The sequence below is a fragment of the Lathamus discolor genome, chromosome Z (assembly GCF_037157495.1).
Source record: "Lathamus discolor isolate bLatDis1 chromosome Z, bLatDis1.hap1, whole genome shotgun sequence".
In the NCBI taxonomy this organism is placed as follows: domain Eukaryota; kingdom Metazoa; phylum Chordata; class Aves; order Psittaciformes; family Psittacidae; genus Lathamus; species Lathamus discolor.
The window spans coordinates 35,919,491-35,933,049 of NC_088909.1; the positions used below are offsets into that span (position 1 = coordinate 35,919,491).

The 13,559-nt window shown below is 39.9% G+C and overlaps 1 protein-coding gene across 2 annotated transcripts in view; it reads left to right on the forward strand.

The window, feature by feature from the left end:
* The first annotated feature begins 3,407 nt into the window (after positions 1 to 3,407).
* The window catches only part of LNPEP (leucyl and cystinyl aminopeptidase), a 38,624-nt gene continuing 28,472 nt past the window's right edge, over positions 3,408 to 13,559 (forward strand). Inside the window, exons 1-2 of one of the 2 annotated variants that reach the window (XM_065663517.1) lie at positions 3,408 to 3,680; positions 12,007 to 12,107. Coding sequence is in view for 1 of the 2 variants with exons in the window: in XM_065663516.1 (XP_065519588.1) it covers positions 3,662 to 3,680 (19 nt within the window). In the remaining variant the exon portion in view is untranslated. The remainder of the gene's footprint in view (positions 3,681 to 12,006; positions 12,108 to 13,559) is intronic. The other variant, XM_065663516.1, reaches the window with a different exon arrangement.

Sequence of the window (13,559 nt, forward strand, 5' to 3'; positions counted from 1 at the left end):
AGTATAGAAGTGAGATACAAACATACTAGAAATGTTGCAAGGAATAGAGAAAAATGCATCAATTTAATTCCAGGATGTGGAAGTTTTACAGTAGTTTATTTATTTTTATGAATTAAACTAAAACAGCAAGGCAGGAAGAGCATTTACAGGCAAAGGGTCTATGCTACAGTGAAACATTCTAATGTTCTAACCCTGTCAAGCCTCTCCTTCTTAAAATACGTCTTGAACTTGTGGGGTTTTGTTTGTTTTTTGTTTGTTGGTTTTTTTTTTTTTTGGGGGGGGAGTATTTTATTTTATTTTTTTATCTGTAATGTATCACTGTCATCCATCTAGGAGCTCATGTGCCACTGCTGTTTATTTCTACGTGGCTGCTGAGAATGGGACTGCAATTGGCATCCTGCCAAATCCTTGTTCTAGGCCACAAAGAATAAAGAATTTGCTGGATTCTAAGAAAATACATAGTAGAACAATTAAAATACATAGTTTTGTCAGCAGTGGAGCTAAATGAGATGTGGTTGTCTTTGCATAGCTTAACTCATTGCAAATTCTTGATTGATAGAAACTTTTCTTGCATTGGCATCCTTGAATGCTCCCTCTCGTATGTGCCTGTACATGCACAATTATAAGTGTTCCTCTGCAAGGATTCTTTGTTGTATAGTTCACAATGGATTTTTTTCTCTTATTCAGTCACTTATGGTACCTATTCTCTCAGATCTATTTTCATCTAATTGGTAGAAAATTTATTGCCTTTAAGATGTTTTCCCTGAGATAAATGCAGTGGTCTTGAAGCTTCTGGAAGAGACACAGGAAGAGGCAAGGTAACTGTGTAATTTAACTATGCTCTGTTCAAAAAGGAATGTAGATCTAGGAAGTATTGCTGAAAGGTAGGTTTTGTGACAACATAATATACATAGCAATGACTTTTCAGTGGTAGCAGCTGTTTCTCCTAGGTGAGGGTATCTGAACAGGTAAGATACACAGGAAGGCTGAGAAGGCTATTTATTTTGTAAACACCATCCTGTGGATTCCTTGGGATAATACTCTGAACGGACAGTGGTTACTAACAGATGTAGTTCTTGCTTGCAGGGCATAAGTGTGTCAGGTTTATGTAATGTATATAGTAATGAAAGATTTTTAGTTTTAAATAAAAACCCCTTTACAGTAAGGAGGAAATAAACACAGTAATCGGTAGTATTTGCTACCTCAGTCAAGGAATAAAGCCAGCTTCCCCATTCTTTATCTCTGCTCAAGCTTTAGGTGCAAGTATTTGTTGGGGGAATTTTTTCATCTCCTTTTAAGGCCATCAGCCAAATGTTTCACCAGTCCCACACTTGATTCTGAGCTAACTGACATGTTTTAGCAAGTCTGATGAGGTAACTCACTTGTCTTCAAACTCTGGAGTCATGGAAACTTCTCAGCTACAAAGCCCTACATCCTATTTTAACGTAGCTTCTTCTTATGTGCAGACCTGACAGAAAAAAATTAAGAGACTTCCCACTATGTCAAAAACACCCAAGCGTCTACCTGACAGTTGTAATATTCATGTGGCCAAAACTCTGTTCCTCTCACCAGAAAAATAAACCAGAACAAAGAAGTTCTGAGTCATGTTTCCTGCTGTTTAAAAGCTGAAATAACTCAGGCATTTATTAGGGAAAGCAGGTCTTCAAAGATGAGAAAGAGGCAGGGCTTCTAGCAAACTTATTTTCCCCTATGGAAAAGCCTCAATTAAGATATTCCTGAATGGAGGCTGCCAAAAAAAGATGGAATATAAATCATAGCAGATGTTTTAAGGATATATTTAGGACTTTGTGCAATTAAAGAAATGTTATATTCTGCATCTGAAGAAAAAAAAAAAAAAAGCCATTGTGGTAATTTACTTAAGGCCTGGGAAAAAGCCCCAAACATTCTTTGTTCTTATCAATCACTCCTACTACTGAACTATAACTAAAATTGGTGTTTAATAGTGAAAAGGATTTGTAACTTTTTGACAGAGATTTTTTTTTTTTTAATCATACTGTAGAAATTCTAGGTTTTTAACAACTCCTGCAAAGCTGGAGCTTCAATTCTGTTTAAATGTGTTTTAAATAATGTTATACAAAATTACATGGAAACCCTTATTCTTGTAATACTGAGCAGATGCAAATAGGTGCTCCTGTGAAATGACCTCTATACCTAACTATATATACTAACTATGAATAGTTCCCATAGTATTCTCTTAAAACTTGATTTTAATAGGGAAATACAGTTATGGAAATTTCCACACGTGTACTAGAGCATGATCTTATTTTAGCCGTTCTTCTTCACAGAGAAGAATTATGGATTGATAAAAATGAAGAATGGTGAAAGCAAATGATAAGCTGTTAAAAAAAAGAGATTAATAGGGCCTCTCTGCACTCTCTGCATGACACTGTGTAGGATCCCAGTCCGGCTGACTCACCTGTATGGTTGTTAATGTTTCCTTGATATATTTAAATATAGGCCAGGCAGGGTCTGTGCTTAGAACAGAAAGCTCTCAGGACATCCCATTATATTAAAAGAAATGCATTGCTGATGTAATAATTTCATAAAGTTTTTCTTTTGAGGATGGGTTGTTACATGCTAAAGAGTGTCTAAAAACATGTTGGTGCATAAACAGTAATTAAAACTGATACAGCTCTACATTAGGGCTAGAACTAAACTCCAAGGGCTTAGTGTGAAACGTCGTAACTACGACCTAGTTTACGCCACAGGGTTGTCAATGTAACTAAGTATTTGAAACACTTAAGACTAAGGTGTGAAAAAAATAGCCTTCCCGGTTCGCGTAACAGTGAGAAGAGGTACAGGACTGGGAACAGAGTCCGAGCTCTTGTGAATGCCTGGCCCCCATCCCCTCCCCTACCCGCTTAAGGACAGTTAAAAGTAAGATTTCTTACTTGGTAAAATAAACACTGAACCTTTGGATTCTGAATCAACACCCGTTTTCTTCTTTTCCAACAATCGGGTTAAAATTTTCCCATATGAAGGTACAACAAAGGTATTTAATCAGCCACGTGATGACAGAAGTGTAGTGGTAAGGCAGTAATAAGGCTAAACATAGAAAATTAAGGTTAAATCTTGACGGTGACACGCTGCAGAGGCTGGCCTGGCCCCGCGCGTTGCCACGGCTGTCAGTCCCCTGCGCAGCCTCTGCGCGGCGTCCCGGAGCCGAGCCCTGCACCCGGGTCATCCCTCCTCTGCAGCGACGCGGCACCCCCGGCGTACCCCCCGGCGAGCAGCCGGCAGGGCCCGGCGCCGGGACACCCGTTCCCGCAAGGACCGAGCGGAGAGCCGTGCGTGGCGATGCGAGCCGGCGCCCAGAGCGTGTGGTCGGCGGGGGGCGGATCTGTGCAGGGACTGGGCGGGGCGGCTGGGGGGGAAGCGGGCGCCGAGGCCGGGCAGAGGGCTGTCGGTGCGGGCTGGGACGCCGCGGAGCAGGGGCGCATCCGCGGCCGCTGAAGGGGCGGGATCAGGTCAGGCGACATCAGCTGCGGTGTGAGGTGCCGCAGCAGCCCGGGGCAGCGCCCGGCCTGGCAGCATGCTGCGGGAGGAGGAGTGAAGAGTCGTGGCCGCGCCGCCGCTTCGTTTCTCCCCTCTCACCAGGAGTTTCGCTGTTGAGGACGGAGGCCACACTCCGCGAGGGAACATGCAGCCGTTTCACGGTGGTGAGTACCCCGGCGACGCGCCCCGAGCTCGGGATGGAGGCCCACGGCCTCCCCGGGCCGGGCCGGGCCGGCTTGCCTTGCCTCCCGCCGCAGGGCCCGGGCGCGGCGGGGGCTCCCAGCGGGAGCCGCTTGCCGTGGGGAGTAGGGAAGGCTCCTCAGTCGTGCTGTTCGCGTGGAAGTCACCTCAGGTGTTGTTTTGGTTGGGTGAATTAGGCGCACGTGTGTTGTAACTTGGAAGGTGAGAGGAGGCTCCTGCTCTTTCTCGGTACTTGTTGCCTGGCCATAGTCTCTACTTTGGCGGATAACGGACAACATGAAGCCTGGGCAACTTCTGCACCAAGGTGCGTTCTCACTATGTGTTGCTCCGTGGAAAGCAAAACCCTCATAAGCACCCGCATGATGCCAAGGCCATCATGACTCTGATGAGAAGCAGGACCCAAACCCCCTGTTTATGCCATTTTTCCCTGACCGAAGCACTTTCTACAGTGTTTCATTACAGCAAAGGAAGAAAGGAGAAATGAAATACAGGAGGATTTAGGGTGTTTAAAAAAATGTTTCAGGGTGTTCCCGGAAACAGGAGCCTTTCAGAACTGTCGGTGCATTGACAGAATAATAATGTTTAAAGTAACATTGTGGTTGCAGTTTTGAGATAAGCATACAAGAGTGTTTGTTGACAGAGTGTGTGAGCTTGTGCTTATGACTGAAAAGAAGCCATGTGAAGTCCATGTTACCGCTGCTTCTGTATTTGTAACACATTCTATCGATCCAGGACAGAAGAGGAAATTAAGCTCTCAGATCAAACTGAAACTCAAGTATGTTTGGTTAGTCTTAAAACCATAGCCAAATATGGACTTAAGAAAAGACACAGGGTAAAGCAACAGCTTTCCTGTTGAAAATACAGCTCTTTTATTATAGATGGGACTTGGTCTGTTAAATTACAAGCATGCTGGGTAGCCATAGCTAAAACACAGGGTAGAGTTTGCTGCATTATATTTTAACTCCTCAGTGACCTGCCGAATCAGAGTACAAAACTTCTGCCAAAATCAGAAAAAAAACCATGCAGTAAAAAATAAACTTTCTGTTCACTTGGGAAGTATATTGTCATTGCCTTGTGTTTCCCTTTTCTCAAATACTCTAAAAATTTGCTGTCTGAAGGTCATGATCTCTGGGTATGTTTTGTTGGTTTAACTAGCAAGATGGACCTTTTTTGTTTGTTTGTTTGGAGAGTTTGTTTCATTGTTTTGTGGATTTTTTGTTCTGTGGTTTTTGTTTGTTTTTTAATTTTTTTCCATATTTATAGTACAGTTTGTACAGGCAGTTGATCTTTTGGTTTAGTTTATTACAGTCACAGGGTTGTAATATGCATTCCTGTATGAGTGATGAAAAGACTGTTTTGGCTCGTGGTCTGAAGCTGTTATGGGCATCAAATCTTTAAAATAAACTATGCTTTATGGTAAGTGAAAGGTTTTGGTTTGAGTTATGCAATAGTAATGAGTTCTGTTTGTGGATCTGTATGTTAATTTCCTGAACAAAGTGCTGTGTAAATTCAGAGAAAAAGGTGGTTGTCACAGGAAGCTTATAGTATTATATTTGTATCTCTCAGAGTTCTTTGGGGCTTTTACTCTTATAAAACAGGGGGAAGAGACTGAGCCTTACGATTTTCTGAAGCATTTCAGTTGGATTTGGAACTCTTTGTTGCCCATTTGTCAAACTGTCAAGAAGACAATTTCTTATTTTACTTTATGGATGTAGTGCTGTTTCAGAATGGATATAAAGACTTTATAAAACAGTCTTTAAGGCAGCAAATGCACTAAAGTGGATATGAAAGATCACTGTTTTTCTAATTCAGAAGTCAAGAAATCCTTTCCTAGAAATGCTAGCAGGTGTGCTGAACTCTTATTGCTTGAATAGTTTCTCCAGTGGAAATATTCAGATAACCTAAATAGAAATATTTAAGATTCATTTTTTACTTCAGCCCCCAGCCCTGTACTGGAAACTTAGCTCAAGTCCTCTTTGGAGAGCTCTCTGTTATGCCTTCTTTCCTGCCCAGGACTTTGGTTGAAGATAATGTATGAGTTCTGTGGCTCTGGAAGAACAGTTAATTGCAGATCTATTCTTAGGTCCTGGAATCACTGAGTTAATCATAGGTTATCTCAAGTTGGAAGTGACCTATAAGGATCATTGAGTCCAACTCCCTGCTCCTCTCAGGACTACCTAAAACTAAACCGTACGGCTGAGAATGCTGTTCAGATGCTCCTTGAACTCTGACAGGCTTGGTGCTGGGACCACTTCCCTGGGGAGCCTGTTCCAGTGATGAACCACCCTCTCAGTGAAGAACCTTTTCCTCATTCCCAGTCTGAACTTTCTCTGAAATGTTGTAAATTAGTAAATGTGTCAGAAGTGGTTATTGGTAAGATTTTATTTTTTTATATAAATTTTGTCAAATTTGCATGACCATTCTTAATCTGAGACCTTTTCAGAAATGTGAATTGTCAAACTGTAATTAGAAGTGCATGGAGAACTTCACTGTGTTTGCACATAATTATTTTTCCAAGTTATATGATCTCAAATCCTCTGAATTGGTAACTAAAAATTAATGAGCAGAATTTAGTCATTTGCAAGCCACACAATTTTAAACCCTCCACAAAAAAAAAAAAAAAAAAAAAAAGGTGAAATACTGGCTAAAGGAGATATATCATGTCATTTGGACATCTCTCTTTTGACAATATTGTGAAATGTTTTGCAAGCTTTTTGCTTTTATTTTTAGATTGTATGTGTTTCTGAAAGATTACTTCACTGTTTCCTGTTTAACATGTTAAACACGGAACTGTTCTATTTGAGATGAAAGGAAAGGTAAAAGTGAACTATTACAGCATTTCTCACGACAGGTGATGTGCATAAACAAGTAACTGCAGAAGAGAACACTTGTGATGATCTGCTGAAACATAAAGAATATTCACTTTGACATTCTTAGATTATTTTTATCTTTTTTACACAGGAAATAGAAACTTTGAAGTTAATTGCATAACTAAACTGGTAAACAAAATAAAAAGGCTTTCATGGGAAGAAGTGGGTTTTTTTTGTAGAAGCTAGAAATTATTCAAGTTAGGTAATGTAATTTACAAAGAGAAAAATGTCATTTGCAAAATCTAGTAATTTCAGCTAGTTCTTGACTATTCAGCAATGTTTTCTGTCTTTGTGTAATTTTGTTCAGTATATAATTCAGTATATATATATTTTCCCTGGGATGACATGGTCTAGTGTGAGGTGTCCCTGCCCATGGCAGGGGGTTTGGAACTAAATGATTTTAAGGTCCATTCCATTCTGTTATTGGAGATTGCAGAAGCATGTTCTGTGTGCATAATCTGCTGGGAGCAACAGGCATACACCTAGCTGTCAGTATTGCATACTGTTGTGTCATGGAGCAGAAGGGTTCCTGTTGGTTTTAAACTGTATATTCAGTCTTGATCAACAGACCGAGTAATCTGTTTTGGTGAGACAGTAGATAAAAAAGTCTCAGAATCTCAGTGTTTTCTCTCCCTCCCCCATGTTTTGCATATCCCAAGCATTTTACTTTAGTCAAATATTACTGACAGAAAAAAATGCTGATTATATCTGTTTCTATATGTGAGTTTTATGTTGTTGAAGTGCATGTTGCTGGATAGTATTTTTCCACAAAGCTGCGTTGTAGCATCTGTGTCTTGTGTTCTTGTGTCAGCTAAGTTAAACAGGAACCTGTTTTATCAATGCATTTGATATGTATTTGCTTTTACTGCATTTCTGTGAACTCCCTGTATAGCAATGGCTGCTCAGAAATGAATTTAGTAATTTGGATGCACTCTGTGTAGCTGAGAAACAATCTGGGCTCCATTCAGATGGGCTAAGATTTACATCCTTGTTTTGCTGGCATTTTACAATGCTGGGGTCTGGATGTACTAGGAACAAATCTGGGACAGAATATTCCAGCACCTGCCATGAAGTTAAAAGCAATTTGGTGGTTAGAATAATGAGGGAAGTAGAGAAACATGAGAACAGAGAAAGAATTGTTAACCCATCAATAGAATTACTTGTAACTGCTTATGGTGGGAATGCTGTGTTTGTCCTGCATTAGGTACACTGATTAGGCTAGCAGGCTCCATCACAGCAACTGACTTGTTGGCAGCTGTCTTGATTGGCAAAAGCTCAGGCTAGTGCTGTGCTGAGGGATGATGCCTGGAATAGAAGAGGCTACACGAAATGTTAAAATGCAGGAGAGTCAATATCCTTTGCACTTAAAAGTTCTTTGTGATTATTTTCCTCCTCGTCCCATTTATACCCAAAGCCATGAAAGCCATTCCAGTGGCATATCTAAAATAACAATATGTAGATTCTAAACCTTGGCTTTGCCAAACCTGGGTCCTTTTCACAAAAAGAGTAGGCCGTATTGTGGTAACTTTTCATCTGTAAAAATTATGATTGTGGGATTAAGATCAATCAAGGCAAAAAACCCTCATGTGAGTTTAGAACTGTTACTATGTGGGTTGTATCATTGGCAAGGCTATGATCTAAAGAAATTATTATTTTCTAAATAAAATTGGTGATTAAAAATATGCTTTGTCTAAAGAGGAGCAAAAGGTTGTGGGTTTTATTTCTGTTGTAACTTTTCCCCTAATTTTGCTATTTTCTTTCTTTTTCTAGTAGCAGTATATATGTTCTGAAATGTGTGTACCTTCTTGTAACAGTGGTGTGAACAAGGATATGTACATTGCTGGGCAAAGCAACCCAGGTTAGCTGCCTGTATGAACACCTTGTTGTTTGGAGGTTCCTCAGGGTTGGCTCTAGAATGACCCTGGTGGTATTTTTGCAGAAGCATTTCACAGACCCCACCGGGCACGTTCATCTGCTGTATAGATCAGTCTGTCACTCAGTGCAGTCTGCAGCTCTCTCACCTGCTTTTGCAATTATGAGAATGAATGGAAGAAGTGATCCTAGGATGCCTTCTGAAAAGTATCTGGTGTCTGAACTGCTTCTAACCCCATGGCTGTAACGAAGCTGATTTCAAAGCTGATACATGATACCTGGGTAGGGTTTTGGAGCAATTTATATTTCAGTATTTCTTGAGCTACCATGCAGGCACACTGCCATGTCTTTCTCTATCAAAGTTGTTTGTCTTACTACATAATGAGGCTGACAAAAGGGAGATATGTTGTTACTCTGTTAAAACCATATAAAAGTTGCTGCATTGCAAGTCACAGGCAATAACCTTTAGACATTATTACTCCTGTGAGCTGAACTACCAGTTATGAAGCAATGAGCATGCAATACTTGCTTGTGACCTACAAATGGTTTGTATAGTATTATCATACAAGTTGTCAAGTTTGTATTAATTAACAATAGCAATCTGGAAGGCACATTGGTTGTTTTTTAAGAAACTGTTCTAGGTGAGAAGGTATGATAATTTGAATTTATTGCTTTAAGAACAACAGCAAAGCCCCAAACAAACAAACCAAAAAACCCTGTCAGACTGTATGACTCATAGTCTATTAGATATTTTGCAAAGTTCTCTACAAATTTTTCCGCAGAACAACTGTTACTGGCAGAGAAGTGTTTTGCAACTTCAGCTGTGATGAGCCTGGTATTTATCAGCCATGAAATTGGTGGACAGATACAGTGAAGAAGATAGTCAGCAGTAATGACTATGGATGTTCAGTAGCTCAAGAAATTTGACACACTATTTCCTGTCTTGTCTTGTTCCTGCAAGGCTAAGGGCCTTTTTATTAGGCCTCTGGGGTTAAACAGCTTCTATATGTTTAATTGCAAAACATACTCTAGATCAGATTGGAAACAGGAAACACAAACCCCATGGTCTAACATTAAAGTTCAGAGCCCTCTTTCCCATCCTGTGTTTTGTTCAATCCCTGGCTGAGAATGGAAAGTTGGCTTAATGTTTCTGGGAGTTGTAGAAGGTTTTCTCTCTCAGTAGTGCCCAAAGAGCAAAATATAATTCAAAACACCTCCCTCCTCTTCCCTTCCCTCCACTTCCCCTGCTTTTCACTGTGGAAGAAATACCAGATTGAAATTTAAAAATATTTGCTAAGATGTGAATGGACATTATGTAGCCTGGAGAAGAGCAGGCTCCAGGGAGACCTTATAGCAGCATTCCTGTACTGAAGGGGTCCTACAAGAAACTTGGAGAGGGACATTTTACAAGGGCATGTAGCGATAGCACCAGGAGAAATGGCTTTAGGCTGTCAGAGAGTAGATAAAGATTAGATACTAGGAAGAAATTCTTTACTATGAGGGTGGTGAGGCGCTGGCACAGGTTGCCCAGAGAAGCTGTGGCTGCCCCACCCCTGGTAGTGTTCAAGGCCAGATTAGATGGGGTTTTGAGCAGCCGGGCCTAGTGGAAGGTGTCCCTGCCCATGGATGGTTGGAACTGAATGAGCTTCAAGGTCTCTTCCAACCCAAACCAGTCTGTGATGCTATGACAATATGCCTGTCTTGGTTATCAAAGTCTAGAATAAGCTTGTATTGGTTAGCTTTAAATTCTTCAGTTATCTCTATTGACCTTCAGATAAATGTTAAAAAAACCCTGTATTTTTTTTTGCCAGTTGAATAAGTAAAATATTCAGTAAATTAACCACACTCTTTTTGTTGATGACATGAAAGTAAAAATTTAAAGACGTATCAGTGATAGTCTGATTATCTCTGTATAAACGTAACTAGTAAATGTTGGAAAGTAATTGATGCATGTGGTTCGTCAGCCTGCTGAAGAAAATGCATTTGTGCTTTCCTTAAAAGTCAGGAAGACACTTTCAGAAAGCCTTTTACAAGCACCCAAGACTAATAAACAGGGACTTACATGAGATTATGCTCTCAGCTCCTGTTTCTTATGGCAATTTAAGGTAAGAGAGGGTCTTAAAATACATAATCATGTATTGTTTTAATTTCCATGATACAGAACAACTGGCAGAATTCTGCTCCAGTGTGTGTGCAGAAGCTCATTACTGCAGTACTTGATCTCACATTCATGAAACAAACAACCCCCCCCAAATTAAACAAAACAAACAAACACTCTGTAGGAACTGGTTTTGACTCCAGCAAACACTGACACTTTCACTGGGGCATGCTAAAGCTTAAGCTTTATGCTTTTAGCATCATTTAATTAATGCAAATTGGGGAGCAACAATACTCAGCCCTGTGACTTTTTTTTTTTTCTTTTTTTACTCCTTGTTTTTCCTTGTGTTTAGTACAGACTTCAATTTACATTTTCATGCCTCATGACAGATAATTTTTTTGTAGTGCCTTTTAGCAGCTCAGATCGGTACTTCCCTAATTGTAGACTTGCATGACCACAAATGCCTCTAGTGTGCCTGCAGCCTCTGGCGTGGCAGTGGTAGTTCACTGGAATGTGCAGCTTCTTTACAGATTAAATTCCCTAGTATTGCAGTTATACCAAGTTTTTGTGTGTCATATTTGGAATCTGAATGCATGTGCAGTGCATATGTCTTGAATTGGAATGTTTGTGTCTTGGCCATGCTTGGTGTGAAAGATCACACTGAAATGTGATGGTTGCAGTCATGTTCCTCGGGCTGCTGCTTATTCCTAATGACTTGTTTTTGTTTAAGAATATGTTTTTTTGTCTTTCCCATGGGCTTTTAGCTGTATTGTAGCAGCTCATGGATTAAAATTAAGAGGTTGTAAGAGTTCAATTAATATGACTGATGATTCGTGCTATAATATTATAAATCCCAGTGAACCAGCATGGAACAAACAATCTGGAGTTAATCTGAGTGTAAAAAATTTATACGTTTGCCATGGCTCCTCTCCAAAAAGTAGCCTGATTTCTATGCTTCTGTAAATGCACATGCGTAACTCCAGTAAGCTTTTGATACCTTGTCTATATGCTCTCCAGTGCGGAATGGTAGTCCGGTGTTGCCCTTGATCTTCAGTAAAGTTCTGATTTTACAGATTTTCATCACTACAGAAGAACCAAGACTTTGATTGCTTCCAGTTTTTGCAAATGCTTCAGCAGAAATTGGTTGTAACTGTTGTTTTCATGGAAATGAATGTCTTTTAGGTATTAAAAATGTGAGTTGCCTTGAAACTAACTTTTGTTGTAGCTTTTCTATCCTAGTTTCAGTTGGAGATTATTTTGTATAATTCTTTTTGACTGAAAGAGTGCTTGCATGCAACTTTTTAAAATACTTTGATAGTTGGCTTTAGGAAAAAACTTACTAGAGAATAAGCTGTTCAAAAAGCAAACTGTTCTATTAGCAACACAGCTGATAAAGCCTGCTTTCTGCCAGATTTATACTCTTTATCTTTCTCCTCCTTCCTTCTGCAGTGCCTCCCCTGTCATCTACCTCTTTTGCTGGCCATGCAGCAGCACATGCTATGGCTGGTGCTGGAGCTGTGTTGTCTTCTGCCTTTTGGAGTGGTTGAGATGTGAGTCTTAATACCTCCCTTTTCTACATAGCAGATATTGGTTTGGGTGTCTTCCACCAGCAGCTGGTTGGTTTTGGGTGGGATTGCTTTGGGAATTGAAGAAATTTGGTCTGTTTTCAAGTTTGATTGAACCTAGACAGCAGATTTGAAAAGCAGCCAGCAGAGGGAATAATTGGAATCTCTGTTACAAGTGGTTTAGTGAATTCTTGATAAACTATTTTTGGGCAGAGGAATTATAAAAAAGCTTCTGTTGCACAATACTTTGTCTTTCCGTTAATTTTTCTGCTCTAGTTTATCTATGTGTTCACTTGAAACTTAGCTCTCTACCCTCTTTCTTTACTCTGTGAGGCTTCCAATCTGGCATGTAAGTGCACATGCTGCAGTGTAGAGACCATAGTGCTGGACAAGTAAACTGCAACCACAGCCTAAAGGGTGGAACATGAACATTGTTCTGGGAAATGCCATAGGGACAGAAACTTTCAGAAGCTGCTTTTTGCCTGGAGGTTGGAGTAGCTGACTTCCTGAAATCACTTCCAACTCCAGGTATCTTGTGACCCTATGATCGTATTGCTACTAAGAGCAGCATGTTTACAATGAGACAAAGGGTGAGCAGGTAGATCCAAATTCCAGCAATCTACCTGCTTTCATCCATCTCTGTATTGCTTGATCAGATTGACCAGTGCACCTTCCTTCTACTGACTTTTGTGGAGCAGGATTTTTTTTATTTTCTTTTTCCTTATTTTAAGGCCTTTGCAGGGAAATGTTCAAGGTTGACTTTTTTTTTTTCCCACCCAAGTAACCCAGTAGTTTTTTGTTGGAGATGCAAGGTGCTGATTTACAAAACTCATATTTGTTTTGAAGGTATCTGAACAGTCTTGTCAGTCTAACTCTAGGATAACTGTCAGGCTAGTATCATCAGAGATTTATTACACAGATACTATGCAAAGTGAAAAGCGTAGTAGAACATAGGCTAGAGTAAAAATTCTTACTCCATCCTTTTCAGTGTTATAGCTACAGACGCCACCATTTTTGGAGTTTGTACCCTTGAAACAGGAAGTCTTGGTACATTTTAAAGTAAATGTTGAGGAGTTTTGTATATCTGGTTTGAAAACATTCTTGCCATCTTTTCTTTAAGATGTTTTATTTTCACCTATGAGAATTTCAGCCATATAGAAACCTGACTTTAAAAAAAAAAAGGGGGAAAAAAAAAAGGTTACTACTGAACCACAAATCTTTACCCTCCCACTATCTTACATTAGTCTGTTTCAACATCTTAGATCCTATCAAGCAGCCATATATAGTTATAGTCCTGAAATTATTAATGTTGTTTCTTTATAATATCCTCAGTTATTGGATGGGACTTTAGCAGTATAGAGAAAATCACTAATGTATTCTAGAAACACTGATATTGTACGTTCTATATAGATTGGCAATATGTGTATTTTTATCAGA